The 27065-nt window shown below is 37.6% G+C and overlaps 1 protein-coding gene across 8 annotated transcripts in view; it reads right to left on the bottom strand.

Annotated features, from left to right (window-relative positions):
* Lims1 (LIM zinc finger domain containing 1) overlaps positions 1-27065 on the bottom strand; it is a 149061-nt gene that overhangs the window by 36008 nt on the left and 85988 nt on the right. Inside the window, exon 1 of one of the 8 annotated variants that reach the window (XM_074050544.1) lies at positions 1286-27056. The exons of 5 other annotated variants lie outside the window; for them this stretch is intronic. In XM_074050544.1, coding sequence (XP_073906645.1) covers positions 1286-1467 — 182 coding nt within the window. In that variant the 5' untranslated portion in view covers positions 1468-27056. Of the gene's footprint in view, positions 1-1285; positions 27057-27065 lie in introns of those variants that run through there. 2 more of the 8 variants (XM_074050536.1, XM_074050537.1) reach the window with 2 other exon arrangements.

The raw sequence follows: 27065 nt of genomic DNA, 5'->3' as shown, positions 1-27065 counted from the left end.
ATGAGAATTCAGAAGTAGTTATCAAGACAGACTACCCATAAGATTTGTGAAGTTTTACAATGGCATTCTTTTCTATATATTAATATGTAATGAGTTTATTGTTACTAGTAAGGCAATTAGTAAATATTTACAATTTTTCCCAGTTTAAATTTCTTATACAGTAAATGTTGGTAAACCAAAGTTCTCTGGGGACTTCAATACTTTAGGCAGAGTACAATAGGATTCCCAGGTCAAAATTACCACTGACTTACTCATTACACTACAGACTTTATATTCAAGTTCAAATAGATAAACACATTCCAGAAACAAGCACAGATTACTTCACACACAGGAAAAATAGACTGCTTTAGGGATAATTTCATATGTATTTTTCAAGAAGTATTCCTTTTGGTAACAAAGTGGGGAAAAGGAAACAGCAATCATCTTGCCTTCCTACAGACTGCTTTGTGTTTTCCCTTTCCTCTCTTGTCTTGACCTTCTGGCACTATGCACCATTTTTTTCCAGCTGACTTCAAATGATAGAAGTTTCTTCTTAAAAGGCAGAAATGACAATTATATCTATCATCAGAGCAGTTATAATTAACTGGCTAACTTTTCAGAAAACAATTTCCACTAAAAAGTGTTGATGAGGAGTAAAGGAGGATTATATTTATGTAAAAGCCTATAGTACAGATTTTACTGATCTACTTCTCCAGATCAACCTTATACAGCAAACAGCAATCCAACTTTCCATTATTCAAATGCCTCATTTATCACCATATGTGAAATGAACATTCTGCTCCTAAAAATACAATAATGTGCAAAATCCAAAAATCATCTTAAGAATTCAATAAGCAGTTGAAATACATGTTACAGAAAAATTCCTCAAGAAAAATGTTTGTCTTTATCAGTTCTTTCTTTTTTTACTGGTTTATCAAACCTGGTCTTATCTTTGAAAACTTTTAGAGTATAAGTTTTTCCTGTTATGAATCCTGATTAAAAAAACTCTCAACCTCCCTCATGGATGACATAATGAAAATGTACTTTCCAAAGACAAGGACTTTCTACTCTTCCTGTGATGGCAGCATTTTCCTTCACATCTGTGTGTCCTCTAGTGGAAGTCTTACAAGACAGGCAACCTGTCTCCCTGGAACATGCTGCATTATGAGCCAATTGCCGAGCTCCCAAAGCACCCAGGAAAAGTCCCGCTACATAAAACCACATTGGTCAGGGAAAATGACTAGGAAATAGAGAGCTGAAGAAGTTGAGATCTGGAAGGGGGCATTCTGGGAAGAGGTAGACTCACAATTTTGAATAAAAGTCACAAAACTCCTTGTAGACTTTGACATCACTGTGCCTGCGCTGCAGTTTGGACACAGCCCTCTCATCTTCATTCCCATTAGCCTCGTGAACACTGTTAAGGACTGTCTGGGGGATTTCTTCATTCTCCGGAATAGCACACGGGCGTGCTCGGCCTGGAAAGGCCATTGTGGGTGCTTGAGAGCTCAGAGTGCAAGGACAAGAGCAGCAGGACACAGAGACAGGAGAAACAATATCCAGGCTCCCTGCTTCCCAGTCAGGGTCACTCCCACTGTTCCCACGCACGTCAGCCAGCTGCTAGGGTCACTGCTGACGCTTCATGTTAAGAGCTCAGCAGCACAGCACTCAGTCACACAGCAGTCCACATTTACTGAGCCTTTCTAGAACTTCTAGAAAAAATTCCACAAAGCAGTGACACTATTTTTGGAGCAACCTCCCCAGTAGACTGCGGTCATAAACACTAGTACAGGACATAGAGGGCTGCTTTGTAGGCCTTCAAAGGAAAGAATTACCCACATCTTGGGTATTTGTTATCAGGTTTCAACAACACCAACACTGCTCTCTCTAAACTTTGGTGTTCGTGGCATCTTTTGGAGAGGAGCATTTGAACCCTTCTCTGACCTGAGCTCCCACACTGCAGGGTGTGATTGCCAGCTATGCCAAGATTGGTGAGCTCCTATGAGACTAAGCACTATGTTGGCGTCTATTATCTTTGCTTTTGGCTAGAGCAATCATTCAAAAAATGGCTTCAGTTTAATTATAACTCTTTCTTCTACTTAACCCCAGCTAATCCTGTAACATAATAGGTGAGAGACAGGGTTTCTTGGTCTTTATCATGACTAAAGAAGCTCTCACATGCTCTGACATTTTTCCTATATTCAGTTCACACTTTGATCCATTTTGAATTGATTATTGTTTATGGTGAAATGGGCCTAGTTTATTTCTTTTGCATATGGACATCCAATTTTCTCAAGACCACTTATTGAAAAACTTTCTCCTATGCATATTCTTGCCATAAATATGTTATAAATACATGGATTTATTTAAGCGTTCTTCATTCTGTTCCACTAATCTGTGTGTCAGTTTTTTAGGCCAGCACCATGCTGTTTTGGTTACTACTGTTTTGAGATCAATTATTGTAATACCTCTAGCTTTGGTCTTCTGTTCAGGATTGTTTTGGCTGTTATGGGGTTTTTATGATTTTATATAAATTTTAGGTGCATTTTTTCTACTTCTAAGAAGAATCTCAATGTTATTTGGTAGGGATTTACTGAACTTATAGACTGCTTTGGGTAGTACTTGTAACAATATTAATTCTAATCCCTGAACATGTCTTTCTACTTTTTTGTGTGTTCTCTTCAATTTCTTTCATTAGTGTTTTGTAGTTTTCATTATAGAAATTATTCTTTTCCTTGGTTAAATTTATCCCTAGATACTTTCTTTTCTTTCCCTCTTGTTTTTTTTGTTGTTGTTGTTGTTGTTTATTTATTTGTTTTAAGCTATTCTCCAATTCTTTCCCAGTAATTTGTTACTTGGTGTATGAGAAGAGCTCCTAATTTTTGTAAGGTTAAGTTTGTATCCTGAAATGTTACTGAATTCATTTATCAATTCTAAAAGGTTTTTTACTGGGGGGGTGTCTTTAGGTTTTTCTATTCATAAAATAGTATTGTCTGTAAGTGGTGATAATTTTGACCTCCTCCTTTTCTATTTGGATGCCTACAGACAGAACTATTAAACAACAGTCACTTTAACATGAATTGTTTTCATAATTAACTGTATCATATAGCACAAAATATTCTACAATGGTTTAATCAATCAGTATAACAGAATTATTATTTGGATGTAAAACAGATTTGTGACTTTACCAGTTTGTTTACAATTTTTCCAGATCCCATTCTTCTCTCCTTTCCTTTCTATTATCTAGAAACATCCTAACTGGGAACCAGAGGGAGAAAGGAGGCTGAGGTTCTGGAGGAAGATAAAGACATGAAAGAGATACAGCATGAAAGAGATAGATCATCTTCTATCAAACATCTCCATCCCATTAGCCTCTCACTAGGAGCAAAAGATCCAACCAGTTGATTCTCGTTCCTCCACTGCAATGGTAAAAGTAAACCAGCTCTGAGATTTTAGGGGCTAGTGACAATACAAACTCTTCCTTTAGCAGCTGCTCTGGTAAGGTCTGTACCTTCTTAAAAAGTAATTGCTCACATTGTTCTACTGTGTATTTTACATCATCCTGAACACATGAAACTTTTACTGTGTGTTCATGATGCAAACAGACCCAAAGGGCATCTAGGAAGTTATCTGGTCCACTACTGGTAGAAAATATTACATATCTGTTGAATGAATAAATAAGTGGATACAAGACACAGTCTTTGCTTCTATGAGTATACAATGTGGTCAGTGAAACAGTGTTTACAGATAAACATATGGTTTCTGCCAGGTGCAAGCATAAAACAAGGAGGCAGATTTCTAGTTTAAGTGCCAGTGCCCTGAATAAGGATCAGTAACCATAAGGCAACCGAAAGGTTGGGTGGCATCATTCTTCCAAAAAGACCACACAGGCAGTCACCTCTCTGATTCAGTTATCGAAGAGCAGAGTTAAAAGAAGTATGTTGTGTTATTTTTCCAAAAAGGACATGAGTGAGAGTAATTAAGGCCAAATAAATACCACTGTTCACGTTTTTATCTAAGCATTTTGTTTCTTTTCAAACCATTTTTATCATTTAATAATGCCACTCCAAGAAATGCAAACAACACTTTTGGAGTATGATTCTAACTTTGAGAAAAACATCTGCCACAATGTCCTTGGGTGAAGCTCCTATGGCAAATGCAGCAGCATCAGAACAGTCCCAAAAAGTCCCTTTCATCTGAACAGCAAGTCTATTAGATGACTTCTGTTGAAGACTTAGGGTTGTCTGAGGTTCTATATTGCTCAAGAGCTGGTTCTTGCTAAGAGGTTCTATAGTCTAATTAACCCTCCTCATCACAGTGGCTTATCTGGGTCATTGGGAGATCCCCTTGGACAAGTCTGAATCCCAAACACCCTTCTGATGGTCAGAGAAGAGAGATTTCTATTTCATAAATTCATTTTTTTTTTTTATCATTTACTGTGTGCTAAACTCTATCACTTACTAAAGGATGGATTTGGGGCCTTCGCTGAATATGCTCCGAAATTTGTTAGGGGCACACCTGATGCTAATCTGACTCACTCTAGTGTCCCATAAAGACAACTGCAGAGGTTCAAATTCCACCAGTTTGCTAATTCCACAACTTCAGCCAAAATAAACTCCACTTGCAGCATACACACAGTCAAAGATAATTAACTTACATAGAGACATACACAAAACATTACAGCTGTTTCCAGGATATAATCGTGTTGCCAAAACCTTTAAAAGCAGGGAGTGGGGTTTGTTTTTGTTTATAGTACTGGGGACTGGACCCAGAGCTTCATACATGCAAGTGCTCTACCACTGGGTTAGGCCCACAGCCCCTAACAGAAAGTTTTTGTTTTGTTTTGAGACAGGGCCTTACATTTTTCATTTGAGCTGAGAAAATAATGGGACTTACTCAGTCCTCCTTATCTGTGGTTTCTGCATCCATAGAATAAAGGAACTTCACATGAAAGATATTTTTAAGCTGGGGAACAATGGCTACTTGCAAGGCTGAGATTGGGAGGATCATGGTTCGAGGTCAGCATAGGCAGAGAGTTCATGAGAGTCCATCTCCAAAATAAACAGAGCAAAATGGACTGGAGATGTGGCTCAAGTGGTAGAATGCCTGCTTTGCAAGTGTGAAGCCCTAAGTTCAAACCCCAGTCCTGTGTATGTGTGTGTCTGTGTGTGTGTGTGTAAAGAAAATGAAAGTGCACTGGACATGTACATATCTTCTCTTCTCATTATTCCCTAAAAAATACAGTATAACAACTATGTACACAGTATTTACGTTGCATTAGGTAACATAAGTAATCTGGGGATGATTTAAAGTATAGGGAAGATGTGTAGGCTCTATGAACATACTAAGCCATTTTATATAAGGGACTTGAGCATCCAGGAATTTTGGTATCCCCACAGTGGGGTAGGGTAGTGGTGGTGCTGGTGGTGGTGTAGTGGAGTATCATGGAACTGATCCCCATGACTATGGAAATATATGTACATAACAGATGAATAAACCAAGAACTCAGCAAGAACAACTAGAATGAAGTTTTTGCAATTAAAGAGTTCTGTAATACTAGGGCATTCACATTGTTGAGGCAGCCTGGTTAAATTATCATTTGGCAAAATGAACTATTTTCACTGTAGTTCACTAGTCTGCTCAAATGGGAAATTTAATCTGATTTCCCCCAACTACTAAAAACAAAACAACCATGACATGCAAGTAAAGATAATGGAGCTGGAGAGTTTCCCATTTCCCAGCTTTCAGGACAAATGTACATTGTTTTCTTTCAATAGTCAGTGAGGAAACCGACAAAGGTTGGCCATAAAATGATATGGAGTTGCAATCAATATTCCATTTTACCTTGTTTGTTAAAATTTTTTCCTAATTTTTGACTAGTCAAGCCCCAACCCCCAAAAAAATCATCAGAGGCAAGAAAGTAAGAAAGAAAGAAGGCACACATTTTTTTCAAATAAGCTTAAAATGAATTCAACTACACATTGTTTTAGGTGTTTGCACTAGTGTTTACTTATTGGAATTATCAAAGTAGGGCAGAGGTAGGTCAAGTGTATGTGGTGGTTCATGCCTGTAATCTCAACTAATGGGGAAGTGGACGGAGGCAGGAAGATTTCAAGTTTGAGGCATGCCAGGGCAAAGTTACTGGTAAGACCCTGTCTCAAGAACAAAATTGAAACAAAAGGCTGAGATAGTAGCTGAAGTGGGAGAACACTTGCCTTGCATACACAAGGACCTGGTTTCTTTCCTCAGTACCACATGAACAAACAAAATATAGCAGAGGTACTTGGACTTTGTTATAGTATGTTAAATATCTGAATAGGCCAGGTGAAAACTACATCACCAAATAAAGATGAAAAGACCGGAGATTCAATTACATCCTATGCCATCAATGCCCCACCTCAGAACCTGAAGAGCATCCAAAAGTCCAAGAAATATAATGAAGTTGTGACTAGGATATTGCACTCTGCGTCTGATTGCTTGTAAGAATCTTCCTTTGGGGGGAAAAAAAAACTGATGTAAAAGCAATAGACTATCATTGGCACTGGAGATCAGGAGTTAGAGCATCACAAACCTTATGACATTTTAAGTATGTTCATTTCCTTCATGAGGAAAATCAGTGGAATACAATTCATTTGCAAGTTGAAAACTTCTAGGAAGTGAACTAGCAGGTACACACTTTGCCCTAAAATCAGTTATTCAAATAGTGTGATTCCAGTACATGAGGGTGAGGCAAAAAAATTCCCCTCCTGGTATCTGAAGCCCATGGGAATAAAACCTGTAAAAGAGAGTGGCTGCTCAGGAACCACTGGCAGAGGAGGTAGGAAAGGACACTCTTGCTTTGGATCAGTGTCCACAAGGGTCCTGCAACACAAGTAAGGTCCTGAACAGGTTCCATGGTGTCAGAAATACTCTGTCAAGAACAGGCATAAATACTGTAAATCAATAGTTCAACTACTCAATCTTAACCAATTAACAAGTATTGATAGGGCCCATTTCTTATGAAACACCTCTCTCTGGATGATCTCTAGCAGTTTCTCAACACGATCCCAACAACACCCACTCATAAAGGACTTTGGTATGTAAATGACAGCATGATTGAGGAAAGAGAAAAAATAAAACTCATCACAACATCCTCCCCTTTCTCTATGACCCTCTCCAACATTCATATTGTGTATCATGTGCAAAAAACAGAGCATTTGAGACTTATGACACCCTCTCTTCCCCATACAAACACATAGAGCTAGCCTACTGCCTACACCTTGTCTCTAAGACAACCCACTATAGAAAGAAATACATGAGACTAGCTGGGGAAAGAAGCAGAATATGCAACAGAAGACACAACCATTAATGGCAGAACTGCATGGTAGCACATGCAGGAGTGTATGCACATTGAGACAGGATCTCTAGCCCTCACTGTTTGACTTGATATACTTAATTTGCTTTGCCCACCTCCCTCATCCAACATAGCTTATTATAGAAAATGCATGAAAGGCAGAAAAGATTCACTGATATTCCAGCTAGCTAAAGACAAGCATTTTAACATTTTGGTTGCTGTCCTTTTTAAAGTACACATACATACATATTTAAATGAAAACAGGCTTGTTACAACTATTTATAATAATTTTTTTGAGACAGGGTGTCACTATGTAGCCCAGGCTAGCTTTGAACTCTTGATCCTCCTGCCTCAGCATGTGCTGGGATCATAGGCCTGTACCACTGTATGCAGCTACAGCGATCTTTAATAATGACAGTCAACATTTCTAGTTCTGGGTGACATGAGTTAAAGGACACAGAATTACTACTTTTTCTTCCAAGCTTTCTCCTAATTGAAACCTGCTGGCTCTGCTCTTAGAAACCTGCTTTGGGAATTCTAGTCTCACTCACTTTCTGTTTGGCTACTGCAGTACAATTTTAGGAAGACCAAATACCATGCTCTGTATTATAAAGGTGCTCCTCATCTAAAGAACACCAGGAGCCCCAGAAAGCAAGAACTCTTACAGTCTTTGTATCCCATATGGTACCAATAGTCATGCTGGATGTCAGTGAGAGATAGCGGGCATCTAGCAGAGCAAGGGCTGTTGGGCCACTGGCCTCCCTACATCAACACAGCTTGGTGTCCTTCAGTAGGACTCTATCTGTAGACAGCTCACTCAAGTACAATCACTCAGGTGAACTCCTCAAGCCTGCTCAAAAATTTCCTCTCACTGGAACCTCATGGCCACTCAAATAAGCAGAGTGGTCAATTAAACAATTCTTTTAAATTTTCCTTATAGGTTAGGTGACTTTTCAAATCCTTTCCCCTAGAAAATGTCTCTGTAAGAATCCCTTCATTGTCCAAGTTACTTCTCCATTTTATTCTTGTGACCCATACATATTCTCACGCCTAAACATCTTTTTAAAAAAGTATTGCATCCTGACCAAAACAGACAACAAAGAAAGCCCTGGACTTCACATATAGAACAACAGTGTTTTTAAGTGAGTGTTGACTTAAGAGATGCCCACATTACCAGGAGAACCTTTTAGTGCATCCAGGAGCTCTTTATATGGCCATGCTGGCTATCAGCACCAGACTTTCTGGCTCTAAATTACATTCTTATTTTAGTTCTGACTCAGCAGAGCTATGTCACTGAACACCAACCACATTGGGACAGGAAGTCAGTGGGAGTTTCTATTTTGTGACTAAGCCTAACATGAGGCCTACTTTCCTCAATAATGTAAAAGAAAACCATGAGAATTTCAGGATAGAAGGACAGAAGTAAAAACATTTTACTCAAGTCAAGTGTAAACAACTTCATTTTCAAATGTACATATCTCCTCTCATTTTCAGTTATTTTTTAACACAGAACATGTATATTTATATATAATATGGATATGTGTGTTTGTATTTTACTGCACTAAACAGCATTTGAACATACTGGTCAGAATCAAGTTAGAGAAACTGAAAATAATTTTCTGTGCTAATTTTAGAAAGATTTATTGTCTTTCATGAACTTCAAATATTTTGAAAGGCAAGGAATTATTTTAGCTACCACAACGTTGATTTTTATCTTAAGCGTAATAAAAAAATATATAGGGATGAAATAAGGTCCCTGGAGTCTGATCAAAACCAGCTGGTGCAGCTGCACTGATGGCCAGCTCACAGCTGTGGCTACAGCCTCTCATGAGTCTGGAGCTCCTCCTCTTGTTCTGGGTTCCTGAGTCTGCCATCCTCTGGCACAGAATGAAGTTCTAGTTTTTGAAAGCAGTTTACAGGGTTAATTAAGATGGTCTTTGCTCAATTCCTTTGTTCCTTACAAAATGAGTAATTCTACACATCTAGCAACAATGTATAAAATTATAGTAATAATTACCTCAGATAGACCCACACTGAGCATTGCTGGGCACTGGTCATGGAGTTACTACCACTCATGCTGCTCTTTGGTGCAACACTGCAGTTGTGCCAGCAAAAGGCGCTACAGAGACAATGCAGGGGAAGGGTTTGCTCCAGTGAACTGGCCAGGCTCCTTCAGCATGCAAGATTTCTTAAGTGCCCAGCTCCTGCAGGAAAAGGATTTCCTGCTTTCTGCCATTCTGTGAGCCTAGCAGTGTATCCTCTAGACATGGGAGTGCAGTTGAGGGATGGGGATAGTGGCTGCTCTATGGTGGCCCTTCCTATTCTCTTGCTTTTTCTCTTCTTCCTAGCTGATCTCTTAAGACTCCAACACCCTAACAGTTCATTATTCTTTCTGAGGCAGGAAAGAGGAATGGAAACAGCAGTCAGGAATTCAGAGATAAAACTGTATTGATGAATAACTTGATTAAAAACACACAGGCACTTTCTTTCTTTGCTTTAAGTTTTACATTCCCTCAACAACAGTTACTGAAAAAACAAAGAAAAAAAAAAAGAGCAGCTCTCTTATTCTGACCTTTTCTGCTTGCTCAAGTGGTTAATATGCTCTGGGGACTAAGCGCCTTTTAAATAAAAGACACTTAGACTGAAAAAAAAATTAAAATAATAAAAAGCACTTGGGAAAATGACACATTTGATCACAAAAGTGTTTACAAAGAAAAATGTTTACCAATAAACTTTCTTGGTCTCTACCTTCATGTGTCCTAAAATTCTTTTTTTTTTTTTTGTTCTGGTACTGGGGCTTGAACTCAGGGCCTCACATTTGCTAGGCAGGCGCTCTTCAAGCCACTCTACCAGCCCCCTAAAATTCTTCTTTGTGACAATTATCACGAACTCAGTACCCAAGAGACTATGTGTTTTCTCTCATGATTAGACCCAGACTGACAAGAGGAGGACTATAGTCAGGATCCTATAGTTGAGGGTTCTTAGGCGTGTGGTCTTCTTATCCAGTATCAGGAACCTAAATCACTTAAGAACTTAAAATAATCATATTTGCATTTGAAACTAGGAAGGGATGGAAGGAGTGGGTTACCAAGTAAAGGCGCAGTGCAACATAGTAACATGGCCAGTTAAATGGGAGTCTATGCAGTTGATTCCATTCCTTGTTTTTCCAACCCAGAGTAGCAAATGGACTTGCTTTTCAACCCAGGGTCCCTTCCTGATAGCACTGGGCCACTGGTGGCATATTAGGGCCAGTCTGGGTTCCTGTAATATTTCACACTAGTACTGACCTAGCAAAGTGGCAAACAGGGACATATAGTCCATGTCAGTCCTCAGAAGCAAGCAGGTAAGAGAGGAAGCTAAGGTCTTCAGTGAGCTCTTGCTGCTCCTGTGGAAGACAGAGGGGGATGAGAACATAATTTCCGGGCACTTAGCATGTAACAATGCCCTTGGCTGTAAGGACTGCTTCTTTACTGAGAGTGCCACCCACCTTTTCTAGTCATGGCCATTCTTGTTTCACTTCCTGCCACTTTGCTACTGCAATGGAACAAATAAGTAGACTGTGGTAAAAAGGGACACAGGCACTGCTTGATGCTGCAGGTGGAATCTCTCCAGAGCCATGGGCATGTGTAGAGGCCACAGTCAGAAAGCACAGCAGCTAGGGCAGGGTTTGATGTGAAAGCCAGACCTGGTGCAGGCCTTAAGCAAGCATTAAAAAAAAAAAAAAAAAGCAATACAGTAACTGTCTGAATAATTTCTGTTACAAAATGAGCTTGTAGTTGAGGTGCTTAAACAGCTTTTGCTTAAAAGCACCGACTCCTTACTTGGGCCCACAAATTAACTACAAGCAAGAAAAGTTTGGCATTTGTGCCTGCATTTTGTATGTGTCTTTGCTCTAAGTCATTTTCTTTGTAGTCACTTTACAATCACCTTGGATTCCAGAAGTGCAGAACTGGTAATATCTTCATGACAAGGAACAGAAACCACCCCAATAGAGTCTCTTTAGGACAAACCACCTGCCAAGTGACAATGACTCTGTATAACAACCTCTGGAACACCTAAGAGTAAGGTCATGCCTGTGATTGGGACTGTCTAACTATGCATACCTTTGCCTGCCCTAATCCTTAAAGCTAAAGCTTAAGTCTGAATCCACAGAGGGCCGAAGATGTGCTCAATGATTACATGTTCCAGGCAGTGTAATAAATCTCCTTTCGCTACCCTTCACCATGTCTCTTTATTTGGGCAAATGGTGGAACCTGGCATGTGGGAGCCCAGGAGTTTGGGCCTGGGGTCCAAACTCCAGATTCATAGTCACTCCTTCCTCTCCCTTTTATAGACATCCTGGTAGGTAAGAGGAGACCCAACCTGAAATAGGACAGAGATTCAAATGCCTCCATAAGAACTCTGCTTGGCTTGCTTCCTCTGCCCATGCATGCAGGAGTCCTTGAGGACATTGCTCCTTCCTTCTCTTTGAGGAACCTAAACCTCTACTGCCGCAAAGAGGCTATAACCAGCATTCAATTCCCACCTCAACCATAAATCTCCAAGAACAGTGTACAAGAGAGAATCCACAGCAAAGCTTGGGAAGAGAAAGAGTACCACAAAGCTCAGGCAGATTATTAATGCTTGGTTATTTGTGTAAAAGACACATGGACACACACACAATGAGTTTAGCCAATCTAAAAGCAGTACTTATTCCATGGATGGCAATATCCTAATCTGTTATAGGCCAAGAACCACATGACTGTTTCAAGAGATAGTTTTATTCATCTAGATGAAACTGCTCTGAAATAAAGCAAACAATTCTATGTTAAAAGGATAAATGGATAAATGGAAAGAAAAAATACCAAGTCGATTACTAAGATTTTGCTGGCAAAAGTCAAGGGGAAGATAGGTGCTGTGGCTCACCTGCAATTCCAGCTGCTTGGGAGGTGAAGATTGGGAAAATCAAAGTTCAAAGCCAGCATGGACAAAAAGTGAGGACCGCCGCCCCATCTCAATCAGTAAGCCAGGTGTGGTGGTGCATGCCTGTGATCCCAAGTATGTGGAAAGCCATAGGTAGGATTGCAGTCTGAGGCTGGCCCCAGCTAAAATGTTAGCCCCTACTTGAAAAATAATTACAGCAAAAAAAGGGTGGGGTGGGGGGACATGCCTTGAGTTCAAACCCTAGTATCTTCCCCCAAAAGAGTGAAGGGTAAGAGAAAAGGGGAAGCAATTCAACAGGATAAAACCATAATTTTACATTGCTATCATGATCATACAATTAGGATATGGGATACTTGGATGCTTCCTGGAATGAGAGATGAGGGAAGAAATCACTTAGTAGAGTTCATTAACTTGAGCTCAAAATATAAACAGAAAAACAGTTTTATAGTGGCTCATAAAGCAGTGTCAGTGTTTTCTCATTCAGAAATCAATGTGCACACTTGCAATGGAGGTATAGATTGCCCTCAAGTAAACTGCTTATATAAACATACTTTAAAAGGTCAACTTAGCTTCCTTTTTGTTTAGTATTTTCATCTAAATTTAGGCAGCCTGAGTCAGTATTCCAGTGCTCTGAGACCACAATCCTAGGCTCCTACACAGTTCTATAAAAGCTGCTAAGTCATGCCATTATTCATATTTTGGTTCTGTATTATTATGTGCCTTCCCTTGTATACTTTCAAAGCTGAGGAGGCAGAAAGAGAAGTTTGGAGGCTTTTCTCCAGCTCATTCAGCATTTACTGGGTCCTAAATTTCATTTTGTGCCATAAGGTCTGGCACCATTTGATGAAGGACAAATTGTCCAGGACCAAGTCCCTGCTCCCATGGGCTTTCCTCACACTTATTACATTTTCTGAGGTTGCTCTCTGCTCAACATGGAGACACCTTGCTCTTAATCTTCCATGGTCTCAGCACTTAACTTTTAATACGTATCTGTTAAGGGGAGAAAAGAGAGCTGAATTCAAGAGACGAAATCACTAACAAGGTGCTTAGGCAGAAAAGTGTCATTAATTTCTGCTTTTTAAACAGATATTGTTTCTCAAATGGTAAAATTGGAAAGCTTCCAATCATTTGATATTTAAAATGAAATATAATAAATCTATAAGTAGCTCTAAATCCGTAAGCAAAAAAACTTTCTCCTTTTATAAATCACATTCAATTGGCAAGCGGAGAAACTCAGATTCCTAAAAAATATTTAACTGAACGGTGATCCAAGACATTGAGCCCAGTCTCTGGATATACTCAGATTCTTTGCAGCTGTTTTACCTATCCCACCTTTTCTGAACCAAGTCCATGTTTTCAAAAGAAACTTTCTTACAAACAAAACAAATCCATCTCTGATCCACGGAAGAGCAGTAACTTGAGGTGTTCACATTTCTCAGTCCAATCTCTTATACACCTCCTATGGTAAATCTTTTTTTTTTTAGGTTCAGTGGACTTTTATTAACAACGACAAATTCAATAGATGCGGTACTCGTATCTGTGTACATATAGCACAACACATCTCAACAAAAGCAGAGTCCTAATTGAATACATGCCAATTGGCAGAAAGCCAATTTCTCCTTTCCCCAAAATGTTTTCAAAATTTTAGAGTGCTCACTGTTTACTCCTCAGTGGAACTGGTCCCTTGTCCCTCCTATTTTTACTGAACAAAAATTATACTTTTCAAGGTTGTTTTGAAAAGGGGAGTGACTTTTTTCCAGGCACCTCTCCCCAACAACCACTGGTTAAAAATACTGCAGCCTGTACCTTAATAACCCAGCCTTTAACAACTCATTATGAGAAATTTCACTCACAATGTTGTTAAGAAATAATGTTCTTTTTCAACACAAAAATGTGAAAAATCTTAATAATTACCATACATAGACATTTTAGATTAAGGTAAAGGATCTTATTTCTTTCCATCCTCCTTCTCTCATTCAATATCCAAATTACATTATCCAATTACACAGATGGTAAAATACTTGTTTGGCTCATATGCCAAAGGATACACATTTGGCTGAAGGCATAGGTAACCTCACCAGGCTTTGCTATGTAACTGACTATTGTTCAACCACTCACTAATAAGTCCAAATAAACAAAAGATTATAATGTGACAATTACACAGGAGGGAAAAGTTAAATCATGCCATTCATCATGACACATTCTAAAAAGATTTTAAACCTTTGATAACTTAAGAATTCAATCTTTATTAAACTATTTAATGAATCCTATGGAGCCATTACCTAACTCAATAATTATTAAATCACAGCCAATTTGTTTTACTATTCCTCAACCATTCTTTTTTTTTTGGTGCTAAAGGATTAAACCCAAGGGTCACATGCATGCCAAACACACACTGCACCCACACACCGTATTATTAGACCTGTATATTCTTCAGCTTGTAAACATGATGTATTTAAGCTTTCATCACAGTGGAAGTAAGTGGGGGTAGGCTGTTATCCACTAGTTTTCAACACACTCTCTCCTGAGCTACTATGGTTTCACAGCAGCTGCCACAGGACAGTGGAAGGTGATCAGGACAAGAATCCAGAGTTGTGAGTCTAGCCATGAAGCCCCTTCCACAGAAGGCTGCTGGTTTTGTTCCTACCACAGCCCCCAGTAAAATTCAGTCTGGGAAAAATGACTCTTAAAAGCTTCAGACTGGAGCAACTCTCTTACATTTGAAGGAAAATGAGATTCAGAGAGGCACAAGTTCACAGTCCAATGCCAAACAAGCCCCTGCAAGTCATTAAAAAAAGAAATGTCAAAAAAATATAGTGACTACCTATCCCTTTTCTGAGACTCTCAAATGGGAGGTTTTCTGTATAACTCAAATTTGCATTTTGAGGGCCTGTTGAGACATTCAGAAGCTCTAAAGATGTTGTGCTTCCTACTTAAGCTATACCTCCAGTCCCACACAATCTTGTTTTTTAAGAACCCAATTAATGCAACATTATATTATCTTTTTTTTTTTTTTCTGGAGGGGGGAGGTCCTTGCTATGTAGCCCAGATTGGACTCGAACTTGCAATCTTCCTGCCTCAGCCTTCCAAGTGCTGGGATTACAGACATGTACTACTTACTACCTTTTTGGAGCTTTTAGTCTAGAAAGAAAGAAAAAATGTCTAAATACCCTATTCTGATTTCAGGGCCTATTCAGTAAATGATACAATAAGCTGCTTTCATAGCTAATTTCATTCACAAGCATTAACTGAACATTCACTAGTTTAAACTGTGCAAGTCATTAAGTGAGAGTTAGAAATTACTCCTAGACTGGACAGTTAACTTGACAGAGATGGTATCTGAAGTCATGCACACTGAAGAGTTTTGGGAAATACTGAAAGGAGACAAAAGAAAAATTGAAAAGCAACAGTAATTAGTAGGAAAACTAAGAAATGACAGTGCTGGGAGATCGGAGGAGACATTTTAAAGAAGGAATTCTTACTGCTATCAAGTTTCAAAAAGAAGTAAAGGGAAAGTAACTTGAGTTGCAATGAGATCAGTAGACGAAGAGGTAAGCATCTTTCTCCCTGCCCCATAACAATACAATGTTGGCATGTGGGCTCTCCAACCCTGTACTCTTGCTTAGACTTCAGTGGTGACCTGTCCAGCCTATCCTAGCAGTGGAACCTTGGTTATAGATAGGGTCTACTATCTGGTCTCTCTGGCTCCTGCCCATTCTGAGTCTGGTTCTTCCAGTTTCCCATTTCTTTTAATGCTGTGAGCAATTTGAAATCTTTCCAATAAAATTATTCTCTCCTTAAGTTAAGGTGCAAGTGTATCATGTAAGACATTAGTGGCAGATGGGACAGGATGATTCAGAGGCATAAATACAGTTTCTGAGTAAAGAGAAACAGAGGGAGGATGTAACAAGCAAACATCTGACATCACTCGGTGATATCCTTGTTCTGACTGCTGAACATATTAGTGGTACTGAAGTACCTTGATTTCACATCTGAGATCCTGAGGCTGAGTTCAGTTATACTGTTAATCCTGTGTGGTTGTCAGTCACAAAGACACCCTGGTGGCCACATCTCCTGGTGTTCACATCTTTGTGTAATCCCCTTTTGAGTGTGGGAGGCACCTGCTGCTTCTAATTTTGACAGTAAGCAAAAATTTTTTCCACCATGGTCTGTCTGTTTCTCTCAGATCAGTGATTCCATTTGAGCTTTGAGATAACTGCAGTCCTGGAAGCTTAGCAGTGATCTCGTGAAAGGCCCTGAACCCAGAGGCACCCAACTAAGCTGTACCTGGATCCCTAACCCGGGGAAAATGTGAGATAGTGTTTGTTGTTTAAAGCCTACAGTCAGCAGATCAGTATCCACAGGCCAAATATGGTTCGCTGCTTGTTTCTGTAAATAAGGTTTTATTAGGATACACACCGTTCTACTCATTCATGTATGTATTTGCTATGGCTACATTCATACTACTATAATAGCACTGTAACACAGATTGTACGCTTACAAAGCCTAAAACTGCTACTACCTTGCCCTTTACCAAAAATGATTGCCAACCTTTGTGGCTACTACATTTGGGGGTAATTTGATATTCAGTAATAGGTAACTAATAACTCTGCTTTTACATCATCCTAGTCATTCCTCTAGAAATCCAGAATAGTATATTTTAATTACTTTTCTATATGTCTATTTTTCCCATTATATACTACTTTAGGCGCCAGTAGAAAATGAATTCTAATCAGTTATATCCCCTATTCTCTAGAAGAGTAGGGATTTGGTAAATAAAGACTGAACCAAAAATGCCTAGACAAATATATTTTACACAGTAATCCAGAAAACTCACAACCTAACAACAAATTCTTTAAACAAAGTATGACAGCATTAAAGGGAACTAAGACTACGATTTGCTTAACTATTTCTAGTTAAACCCATTTTAAAGGTATTTGATTACTACCATATAAATAATGATTCCAGATCCAAGAGAAATTTTGACTTTTTTTTTTTTGTGGTACTGGGATTTGAATTCAGGCAGGTGCTCTACCATTTGAACCACTCCAAGTGGAGTGACAGAGGCTTTCGAACTGTTTGCCTATGCTGGCCTCAAACCTGGATCCTGATCTCTGCCTCCTGAGTAACTAGGATTGCATGGGTGAGCTACCCCTGCTTGGCAAAATTTTAAGTTTTGAATTGACTGTACTCTTATAAAATCTTGCTTAAGGGCTGGGGGGCAAAGCTCAAGTGGTAGAGTGCCTGCCTAGTAAGGTGCAAAGCCCCATGTTCAAACCCAAGTACCACCAAAAAAAGAAAAAAATAAAAAATAAAAAAACCTCATCGTTTAAAATACCTGTAATATCAATTTATTTTATTTTTGTTTTTATTTTTTGGCAGTACTGGGGTTTGAACTCAGGGTCTTGTGCTTGCTAGGCAGGCGCTTTATCACTTGAGTCATGCTCCCAGCCCTTTTTGTTTTAGTCATTTTTTGAATTGGGTCTTGTGTTTATGCCTGGACTGGCCTAGACCGTGATCCTCTTGATATCAGCCTCCAGAGCACCTAGGATTGCAAGAGTGAACCATCATGTCCAGTTATGTAACATTAATTTATCTTTGATATTTCAAAGATAATTGCCATTATTTTTACCAAAAAACAAAGACTATTTTTTCTAGCATCTGGAAATGTTAAAATTTTCCAATCAGTATAGGATTTCAGTTTTGTTCCAACAAATTCTATACATTCAGATTAAAAACTAATGTTGGAAACAGAAACTGTCAAACATAAGTAAACATTCTAAGTATAATGTTTAATTGTAGCTTCCTACCTTAGTCTGGTTCCCTTTACATTCTGTTTGCTAGGAACAGGGGGATGGTATTTTCAGCAAGATATATAAACCTGAATATTTTTATAATGTTTGATTTTAAGCTTATACTCATTGTGACATATAAATGCAATATATTTTAGCTTTTCAACGTAGGTATTTTTTTCTGACAAAAATCTATGAAGAAGAAATGGAAAATTTCATCTTGTTTCAAGCTTATTGCCCACAGGCAGACACAGGATCATCAGCCTTTATACTTTTATGTTCAAAGGTAAATTTTTAACTTTGAAGATATGATCAAATATACTCAGAACTTCCAGGTAACAACTCATATTCTAAAGCCTACATAAGAACACCTGGTTGGGGTGAGTAAGAGCTCACACTTTGACCCTAAGTCATCTAAGGGTACAGCCCTGGGTCCAAATTCCAAGTACTCAAATTAACACCCCCCATGCTTCTCAAGAGTCCTTCCTTCCTCTTCCGTCTTTGTGAAAGGGAGGAAATATGTCACAGGATTACTGTGGAGATTCAATGAGAAAGCATTTAGTGTATCAGCAGGAAAGCAGGAAAGTGGTATAAAAGGCCAAGCTGGTTTTAAAAGTAATTATATTTAATAAAAATCTTTTTGATCATGGGTTTGGGAAATATTTTTTAAATAGGACACAAAAAGTATAAACCATCCAAGAAAAAAAAGCTATCAAAATAAAAAAACTTCTGCTTTTCAAAAGATATTTATGAAATTAGAAGACAAACCACAGGTTGGAAGTAGACCTTTGAAAAATGTTTGACCAATGACTTGTGTCCAGAATACATAAAGCACCATTACAGCTTAATACTACAAGGAACAAGCCAGTAAAAGATGGACAAAAAAATGTGAACACACATTTTGCCAAAGAAGATGTGCTGACTACAAATAAACTCAATTCATGAGTCATCAAAGAAACACAATGAAAATCTCAGTGAGATAACAAAAGAATGAATAAAACTGGAAAAAAACATGACCTGTACAAAGTACTGGTGAGGATACAGAGCAACTGGAACCCTCATATACACGATTGGTGTGAATGTAAAACATTGCAATCAGGAAAATAATTAAGCCATTTTTCAGAAAATATACACTTATCTAAACAATCCAGCCATTCCAAAGCAAAAGCATACATCTATATAAGGATGTGTACATCAATGTACATTAATGTTCATAGCAGTTTTATTGGAAATAGCCAAAAATTAGAAACAAAACAATTGTTAACAAACAAGTGATGGACAAATTATAATATATCCTTAGAAAGGAATATCATTCAACAATTAAAAGGAACATGGATGAACCTCAAAATAATTATATTGATAAGGCTGGCCTCTGTCCAGCTTGCTAACATGGGGGTCTTGCTAACTTTTTGCTCAGGCAAGCCTAGTATTGTGTTCCTACCAATCTCTATCTCTTAAGCAGTAGGGATTACAGGAATTAAATATATATTATATCCAAAAAATTCTCCATGTACAAGATGGTTCTAACTGGGTAATGTCTTCTCACTCAATCATCACAAGTGTGGACACATTTGCAGATATTTTCCTATGGAAACTTAGTTCACAGCTCCATTCATTATTTATTTCACAATTTCATTTTCACATACCTTTCAGATTTTTGAATGCAGTTTTTTTTTTTTTTTTGGTAAAATTCATTCTAACCTGAAAGTATGTTTTTAATCGTCCCCATTTAATTAATGGAATATACACGTATACACACACGCAAATGTTAACAATCTACTGGGAGACTTAATAGAATTTCACACTGGAATCAACAGTGGTTTAAAATTCAAATAATAATAATAAACACCCATGTTTATTGTAGTGCTATTCACAATAGCCAAGTTATGGAAACAGCCAAGATGCCCCACTACTGACAAATGGATTAAGAAAATGTGGTATTTATACACAATGGAATTTTACTCAGCCATGAAGAAGAATGAAATCTTATCATTAGCAAGGAAATGGATGGAACTGGAGAATATCATCTTAAGCAAAGTTAGCCAGGCTCAGAAGGCCAAAAATCCTATGTTCTCCCTCATATGCGGACTTTAGATCTAGGGCAAATACAGCAATGAAGCTTGACTTGGGTCACATGATAAGGGGAGAGCACATACAGGAGGTATGGGGATAGGTAAGGAACCCAAAACAAGAACATATTTGACATTCCCACGGCAGAGGAACTAATACAGAAACCTTAAAGTGACAGAGGTCAATATGAGAAGGGGATCAGGAACTAGTGAAAAGATCAGTTAGAGATGAATCAACTTGGAATGTAACACATTCGTACATGGAAGCAATGCTAGGAATCTCTATATAGCTATCCTTATCTCAACTAGCAAAAACGCTTTGTCTTTCTTCTTATTGCTTATGCTTTCTAAAATAATAATAATAATAAAGACAAAACAAAAAGAGTGCATATGGTATGATTCTATTGCTATAAAATTCTAGAAATGCAAATAAATACACTGATAAAAAGGGAAACAAAGCCAAGTACTACAAATGGGTGTAAAGAAACTTGGGGATGATGAATACACTCATCATCTTGACTGTGCTGACAATACCACTGTGCATGCATACCAATGTTGATCAAACTGCACAACTGTGCACTTTACTGAGATTCAATACTTTAAGCTCAATAAAGCATTAAAAAAAGCTGTGCACTAGAATGATCTTTAATCTTTACACACTATTGTCAAAGACAATCTAACTGTAGGTTTAATTTGTTTCCTAAAAAGGTATGTTTAAGTACTAATCCCTGGTGCTTGTGAATGTGACCTTATTTGGAAATAAGGTCTTAGAACATATAATTAAGATGTAAAACAAGGTCACGCTTGGTACTTAGTCTGATATGTCTGGTATCCTTATAAAGATGGGAGAAGAGACACAGCCTTAAGGCATACAGAGTGAAGGCCTTGTGATAAAACAGAGTGGGATTGGAGTAAGGCATCTTTAAGTCAAGAAACCCTAAACACCGCAAACAAACATGCAAAGCTGAAAACTATCTCATCTCTAAATTTCAGAGCGAGCACAGCTCTGCTACACATTGATTAACTCCTAATGTGGAACAATAAATTTCTGTTATTTGAAGCTATACCATTTATTCTTTGTTACGGCAGCCCTAAGAAACAAACAAACAAAAAAAATTAAACTTTATGTGACACATTTAACAATAATTATTTCTAAAAGTAGATTATAGAGCTAGAGATTGGCTCAGTGGTAGAATGCTTGCCTAGCACGCACAGGTCCTGGGTTTGATCTTGATAAGTCTTCCCTTCCATCTCCCCCAAAAGATTCTTTTTCTTTAAGAGAATATTCATGTCCAAAGTTTGTTTTAATCACAGAAAATAGCCACTGGGTCTCACAGATACATAAATTACTATGCTTCCAAGATATATAAATATATATAAAATAAGATGCACTGTTTCATTTTAATAGCATCAACCCAAAGTAATGTAGGTAAAGTATAAGTTTTGGTATGTGATCTATAACTGTCATTTCAAGGTTTTTTGTTTTCATCAATAGGAAAGCAGTTAATTATTAGTATCTTGGGATTTATTTGTCATAGTAAATCATTTAGAAAGCCTGATATGTACTGACAACAAAATTCCAATATGATTCTGTTAAAACTGAAGTTTATTCCTAAATGTCTATGATATAGAAAAAGAGAAAAAGGATCCTTATTCAAAGACTTTATGCTTCTTTTTATATTGTCCCTTTAACAGACCTAATTTTTAAGTATCAATATAGGTATTTTTAATTTCAGCACACATACCCTACTGGATAGAAATATTTTAGATGACAGAGAAGAAAACTCAGAATATAAGCATCCTCAAACTAATGAATGAGAAAAGCCAAATCATAATCTATACTCTGGTAGATATATCCCTGTCTTAGCATTCTCTCAATATGATACTGTATATAAATTGTAAGTTGATAATTAAGACTAGAAGATTAGAATGTAAAGAATTTAACCTGGAATAAGAGTCTCCAAGTGAGCCTAGTTTCTCATTCACTTATTTGTTCAATAAGAAATAGATACTGAACAGTGAACATCTAGCAGGCAGTCTGGTAGGTGCTGTAGATACAAAGGAAGTCCCTCTCTGTCATATGAGGGAAGAGAGGGTGAGGAGACATGCCTAGAAACTCAACTGTTATGAGTACCTGTGGATTACATCAAACACACAGAAGGAAGCTTTACTTTTAAAAAGCAACATTAGCAAATGGATATCTCTTTGTACCAAAGAGGGAAAATATTTCTTAGTAATTGTGTGATTTGTTTGTTTATTGTTAGGATGACTAAACGTGCTCACTAAAAGTTTTTAAATAATGATAACAGACAGTAATGGCAAAATACAATTTTATCTCCCCAGTTATCTAATAGAATGAAACTAAAATATGAACCTAGTTTTTCAGCTAAAATATAGGCCAAAAAAAAGCAATCAGCAAACTACAAGACGGGTATGCAAGAAAACTCATGCCCTAGTTTGGCCTAGTCCAACCTTAACCGAACTCTGAGCACTGACTTATTTGAATAAAGGACAGAACTGGTTACATAATGATGACCACCTTTTATAGCCACCAGTTTCTTCTTCCTCCTTTACAGGATCATAAGAAGGTAAACACACATATACTCACAGAGTCTTTAATTTAATACAAGGGTCCATATAAGGGCTCAATAAACACTAATGCATTATTCAGGAACACATGATCTGGGTTTTCACTCTCAAACAATGCAAGGACATTCCCAACATTAAAAGTGATTTTATATGCTATATCTAAAAAGATATGACCTGGGAAGGTTTATTCAATAACCAGAAAGTAAAGGTTACTTTTTCTTTGTATTTCCATTTCTGGTTATCTTAATCTATTTAGGAATCAAGAGAAGGTCACCTCAAGGTTAGTCCTGTAGAAAAATAAAGCATGAAGAAGGTTCTAAGAGGTGATATGCATACATGCTCAGTGCTGCATTCCATTAATTTCACATTTTCAGTGAATTCCTAAACTACTAGGGAGGGATATACGTTTCAAATTACACTTTTTGATTTACATCATTTCAAATGGCTGACACAACACTTATTTTATCTAAGCATGATAAATCTAACTGGGAGGTGGAGGCATGGAGAGGGCAAAAGTGTAATGTAAAGGAGTAGGAGAAGAAGATAGGAGGGTTTCTTTGTTTTAGCACTAGACCAGAGGGCAGCCATCTGTAAAGGGCCACATAAGAAATATTTTTTGTTTTTGTGGACCATACCAATCTGTGTCACAATTCAATTCTGCCAGTGTAACAATGACAAGTACAAATAAGCATGGCTGTGTTACAATAAAACTTTATTTATGGACACTGAAATGTGAATTTCATATAATTTTCACATCAAGAAATTTCTTTATTATTTTTTCAACCTTTTGAAAATGAAAAGTACATTTAAGCTGCAGAATCATACAAAAGCAGGCTGTGAGCTAGACTTAGTCTGAGGGTCATAGTTTACTAATTCTTATTTTAAAGTATGTTTCAGATCCAGCTAAACAAGTCTTACATTTGGAGCTGGCCTTAATCAGTTATTTCAGATCCCTTACATTTGAAGGAGCACCAAAGAAGGAAGACAATTGCTCAAGTGCATTCTGTCATTCAGGTTTCCTCAAAACAAAAGCAAAAACATCATGTTTAAGTATAAAACAACTGGAGAGAGAATAAACAGTCAAAGAGAAGTATATGTACATGTGTCTATTGCAGATGTTATACTTTGGGCATCAAAAATTTCAGGAAAGATAGGGTCAATGCTCTATGAGCTGAAAGCCCTATGAGGCTTAATTGATTCTGAGTTCACTGAAACTATAATACTCAAATACAGTGAGCAATGCTATACTGCACAAAGTATACAATAAAGTAACTTTTGGGTCATATTTAATAATTTAAAGCAATAATCTACAAAGTCCAGTGTTTGCTTTGCTGCCTTTTACATACATCTGTTAGGGACATATTCAAGCTCAAAGCTAGAACTATTTTTATGTATGTCATAGAACTCTTTTTTGGTAGGAGTGGGGTTTGAACTCAGGGCTTCCTGCTTACAAAATAGGGGGTCTACTGCTCAAGTCACACCTCCAGTCCATTTTGTTCTGGTTATTTCAGAGATTGGGGGTGGGGGGGGTCTCACAAACTATTTCTCTGGGCTGGTCTTGAACCATAATGTTCCCAGTCTCAAGTCTCCCAAGTAGCTAGAATTATAGGCGTGAGTCACTGGTGCCTGCTCACGGTGCTCTTTAAAATATTTGTATTTTGCTGGGTGCCGATGGCTCACTCCTGTTGTCCTAGCTACTCAGGAGGCAGAGATCAGAATTCACTTCGAAGCCAGCCCAGAGAAATAGTTCAGGAGACTCTATATAGAAAAAAACCCAACCAAAAGAGGACTGATAGAGTGGTTCAAGGTATAGGCCCTGAGTTCAAACCCTAGTGCCACAAATTAAAAAAAAAAATTAAAAAAAACCCAAAAACACCTTGTATTTTATGTTTCGGAGCAGTCTTTATATTTAAACTTAAGAAAAAAAATGATTTCTGGTAACAGACTCTGTTTTTGTAGTCTCTTGATTGCTTTTCTGTTAGAATGCACATACATGCCAAGAAAATGAACATGTAAGAAGTTAATGTGAGTAGGAATGGGTCTTGTGCAATACTTGAGACACCATTCAAAATGTTTGATAGCTCATGTGTTAAAGTCAACTACTGCTTATAGGGAAAATGCCTGTTGTTCATATTCGATGTGCCAAAAAATAAGTGTTCCCTGAGCAGAAGGACTACGTCTTATCCATCACTGAACCTTTATGTGGCACATAGTAGGCACTCAATAAAAATTAGTTGGATGAGGTACTAAACTGTGGCACTATTAATCCTAAGCACTATTTGCAAGATAATAATACTACCTGCCTCACTGAGTTGGTTGTTAGGATTTTATGAGATTGTAAATGAAGCTCAACAATGGTAGTTATTTTTATCCCTGTTTTAAAGAAGAACAAATAAAGACTCAAAAAGATTCTATAACTTGCCCAGCTGAGTGGCTTTAAAACTTGGGTGTACCTAACTTCAAGATCATTACTCTCTTTAATTCTTCTTAGCCAAGAAACCTGAGTTAATACTAAAACTGGGTTCATTGTAACAGGAAAAAATAAATCCTACCTCTTCAAATTGATTAAAAGCTGCACTCCTAAATAAGAAAGGTAGTCATTCTCTATATTAGGGGGATACAAGGGGCAAAAGCACAAGTCCGTTCTATCATCAGGGAACTAATCACCAGAATAGATGAAAAGATACTTTTCTTTAACTGACAACAATATTCTTCCTTTTTCTTTAATTTAAATTCTGGGTTAAAAAAATCTGTTTCAAATATTGGAACTATGAAATTAAGTATCTTATTGGGCATACAGGTATTTTTATTTAGGGGTATCTTTCTTGGCTTTTGTCAAAAAATAAGTATGAGCAGCAGTTTAGAATATTGTTTTGTAGCTCTTTCTTTCTTCTTTTTTTTTTCTCCTTCCTTTGGTGGTACAAGAGTCTGAACTCAGGGTCTTAAGCATGATGGGCAGGCTCTCTACTATTTGAACCATGCCCCCAACACTTTTTGCCTGGGGTACCCTGGCCTGCTATCCTCTTGCTAACGCCTTTTACGTAGCTGGGATTACAGGCAAGAGCCATTGCATCTGGCCCAAACCCCAAATTTGAAATTAAAACTGTTTTTGGTAACTTCATTCTTGGCTCCAACAGCCTGTCTGGGTAGCAATATACAGATCTCAATAATCTCAACAACTTTACATTTAAAATTTATAACAATTCAGAACTGGGATGTAGCTGAGTGGTAGAACCATTGCTCAGCGCCAGGAGAAAAATGCAAATAAAATGTATAATAATTCAAACTCTGAATCTTTATAAAGTTCTGTTTAATCCAATGATTTCAAAGTTAATACATTAAATGCAGCTAAGAAACACCTGACAGATCAGGGAATGAATATTATTAATGTTAGTGTAAAGAACAGTCCTTTAATGCTATTATACTCTTCAAAAATTGGTGAAAGTCAATGTTTCCCTCCCAAAGTACAGTTCCTGTACTATAGTTGGAGAAGTTGCAAAAAGATTATCAATTTTTTCCCTGAAAAATCTAAATAGAGAATTCAAAATACTTTGAAAATGAGTTCTAGGAAAAAGAGCAACAGTATACAAGGTATAGATAGCCCTCCTACCATTTAATCAGAACACTCATATACTTAAAATTGGGAGTTCAGAACTAAACTGAAGTACCATACAGTAAATGTAATTTTAAGCAAAAAGGAAGTCTTTCTCTACTGCACCCTCTGTCAGCACTTAAAGCAAGGAACACTCCATCTCAGAAACAAAAAACCCATACTAATATAAGTATTTTAACACATTAGCTTAATGTTTTGGGGACTTTTTTCAGCCCCCAAACTTTCAGTAGTTCTAATCCAAAAAACTAAAGTTGTGTTGTTTATAGGCAACTTAACTTTAAAAGCTAAAACCCTAACCTTTTTGTTAACTTGGTCCCAGATTTTTAATGTCCTTCCTTCCTAGGTTACATTCAATAGTCCTACTTCATTCCTGTGTTACAACACTGCAATAACAAAGAATCCTGAGAGCACCTCCCAACCCCCATGCAAAACACCACAAGCTACTCCCCCAACACATACTCAAAGAAAAATTTTTCACAGAAACATGCTCTAAATAAACCAAAACAAACTATCTCTAAACTAAGGAAGGAAACGAATTACTTCCAGTTTAAAAACTACTCTGCAGACATTTAAAACCTAAAGGCTGGTGAAGAAATGGGAAAGAAATCTAGTTGTGTGCTGTTCTAATCAAACACTGCCTGGGGTGTGATCATCTGTAAGCACACACTGAGAGGTTCCTTCTCAATGTGCACTTCTCATCACTGCATCCACTTAGGCAACAGTCCCGCTCATTAGGAGCCTTGACCTTTAGCCAACCCTGACTTTGCACT

This window comes from Castor canadensis, chromosome 12, assembly GCF_047511655.1.
Source record: "Castor canadensis chromosome 12, mCasCan1.hap1v2, whole genome shotgun sequence".
NCBI lineage: Eukaryota > Metazoa > Chordata > Mammalia > Rodentia > Castoridae > Castor > Castor canadensis.
The sequence above is the reverse complement of the archived record's forward strand: the minus strand, read 5'-3'. Positions and strand labels throughout refer to the sequence as shown.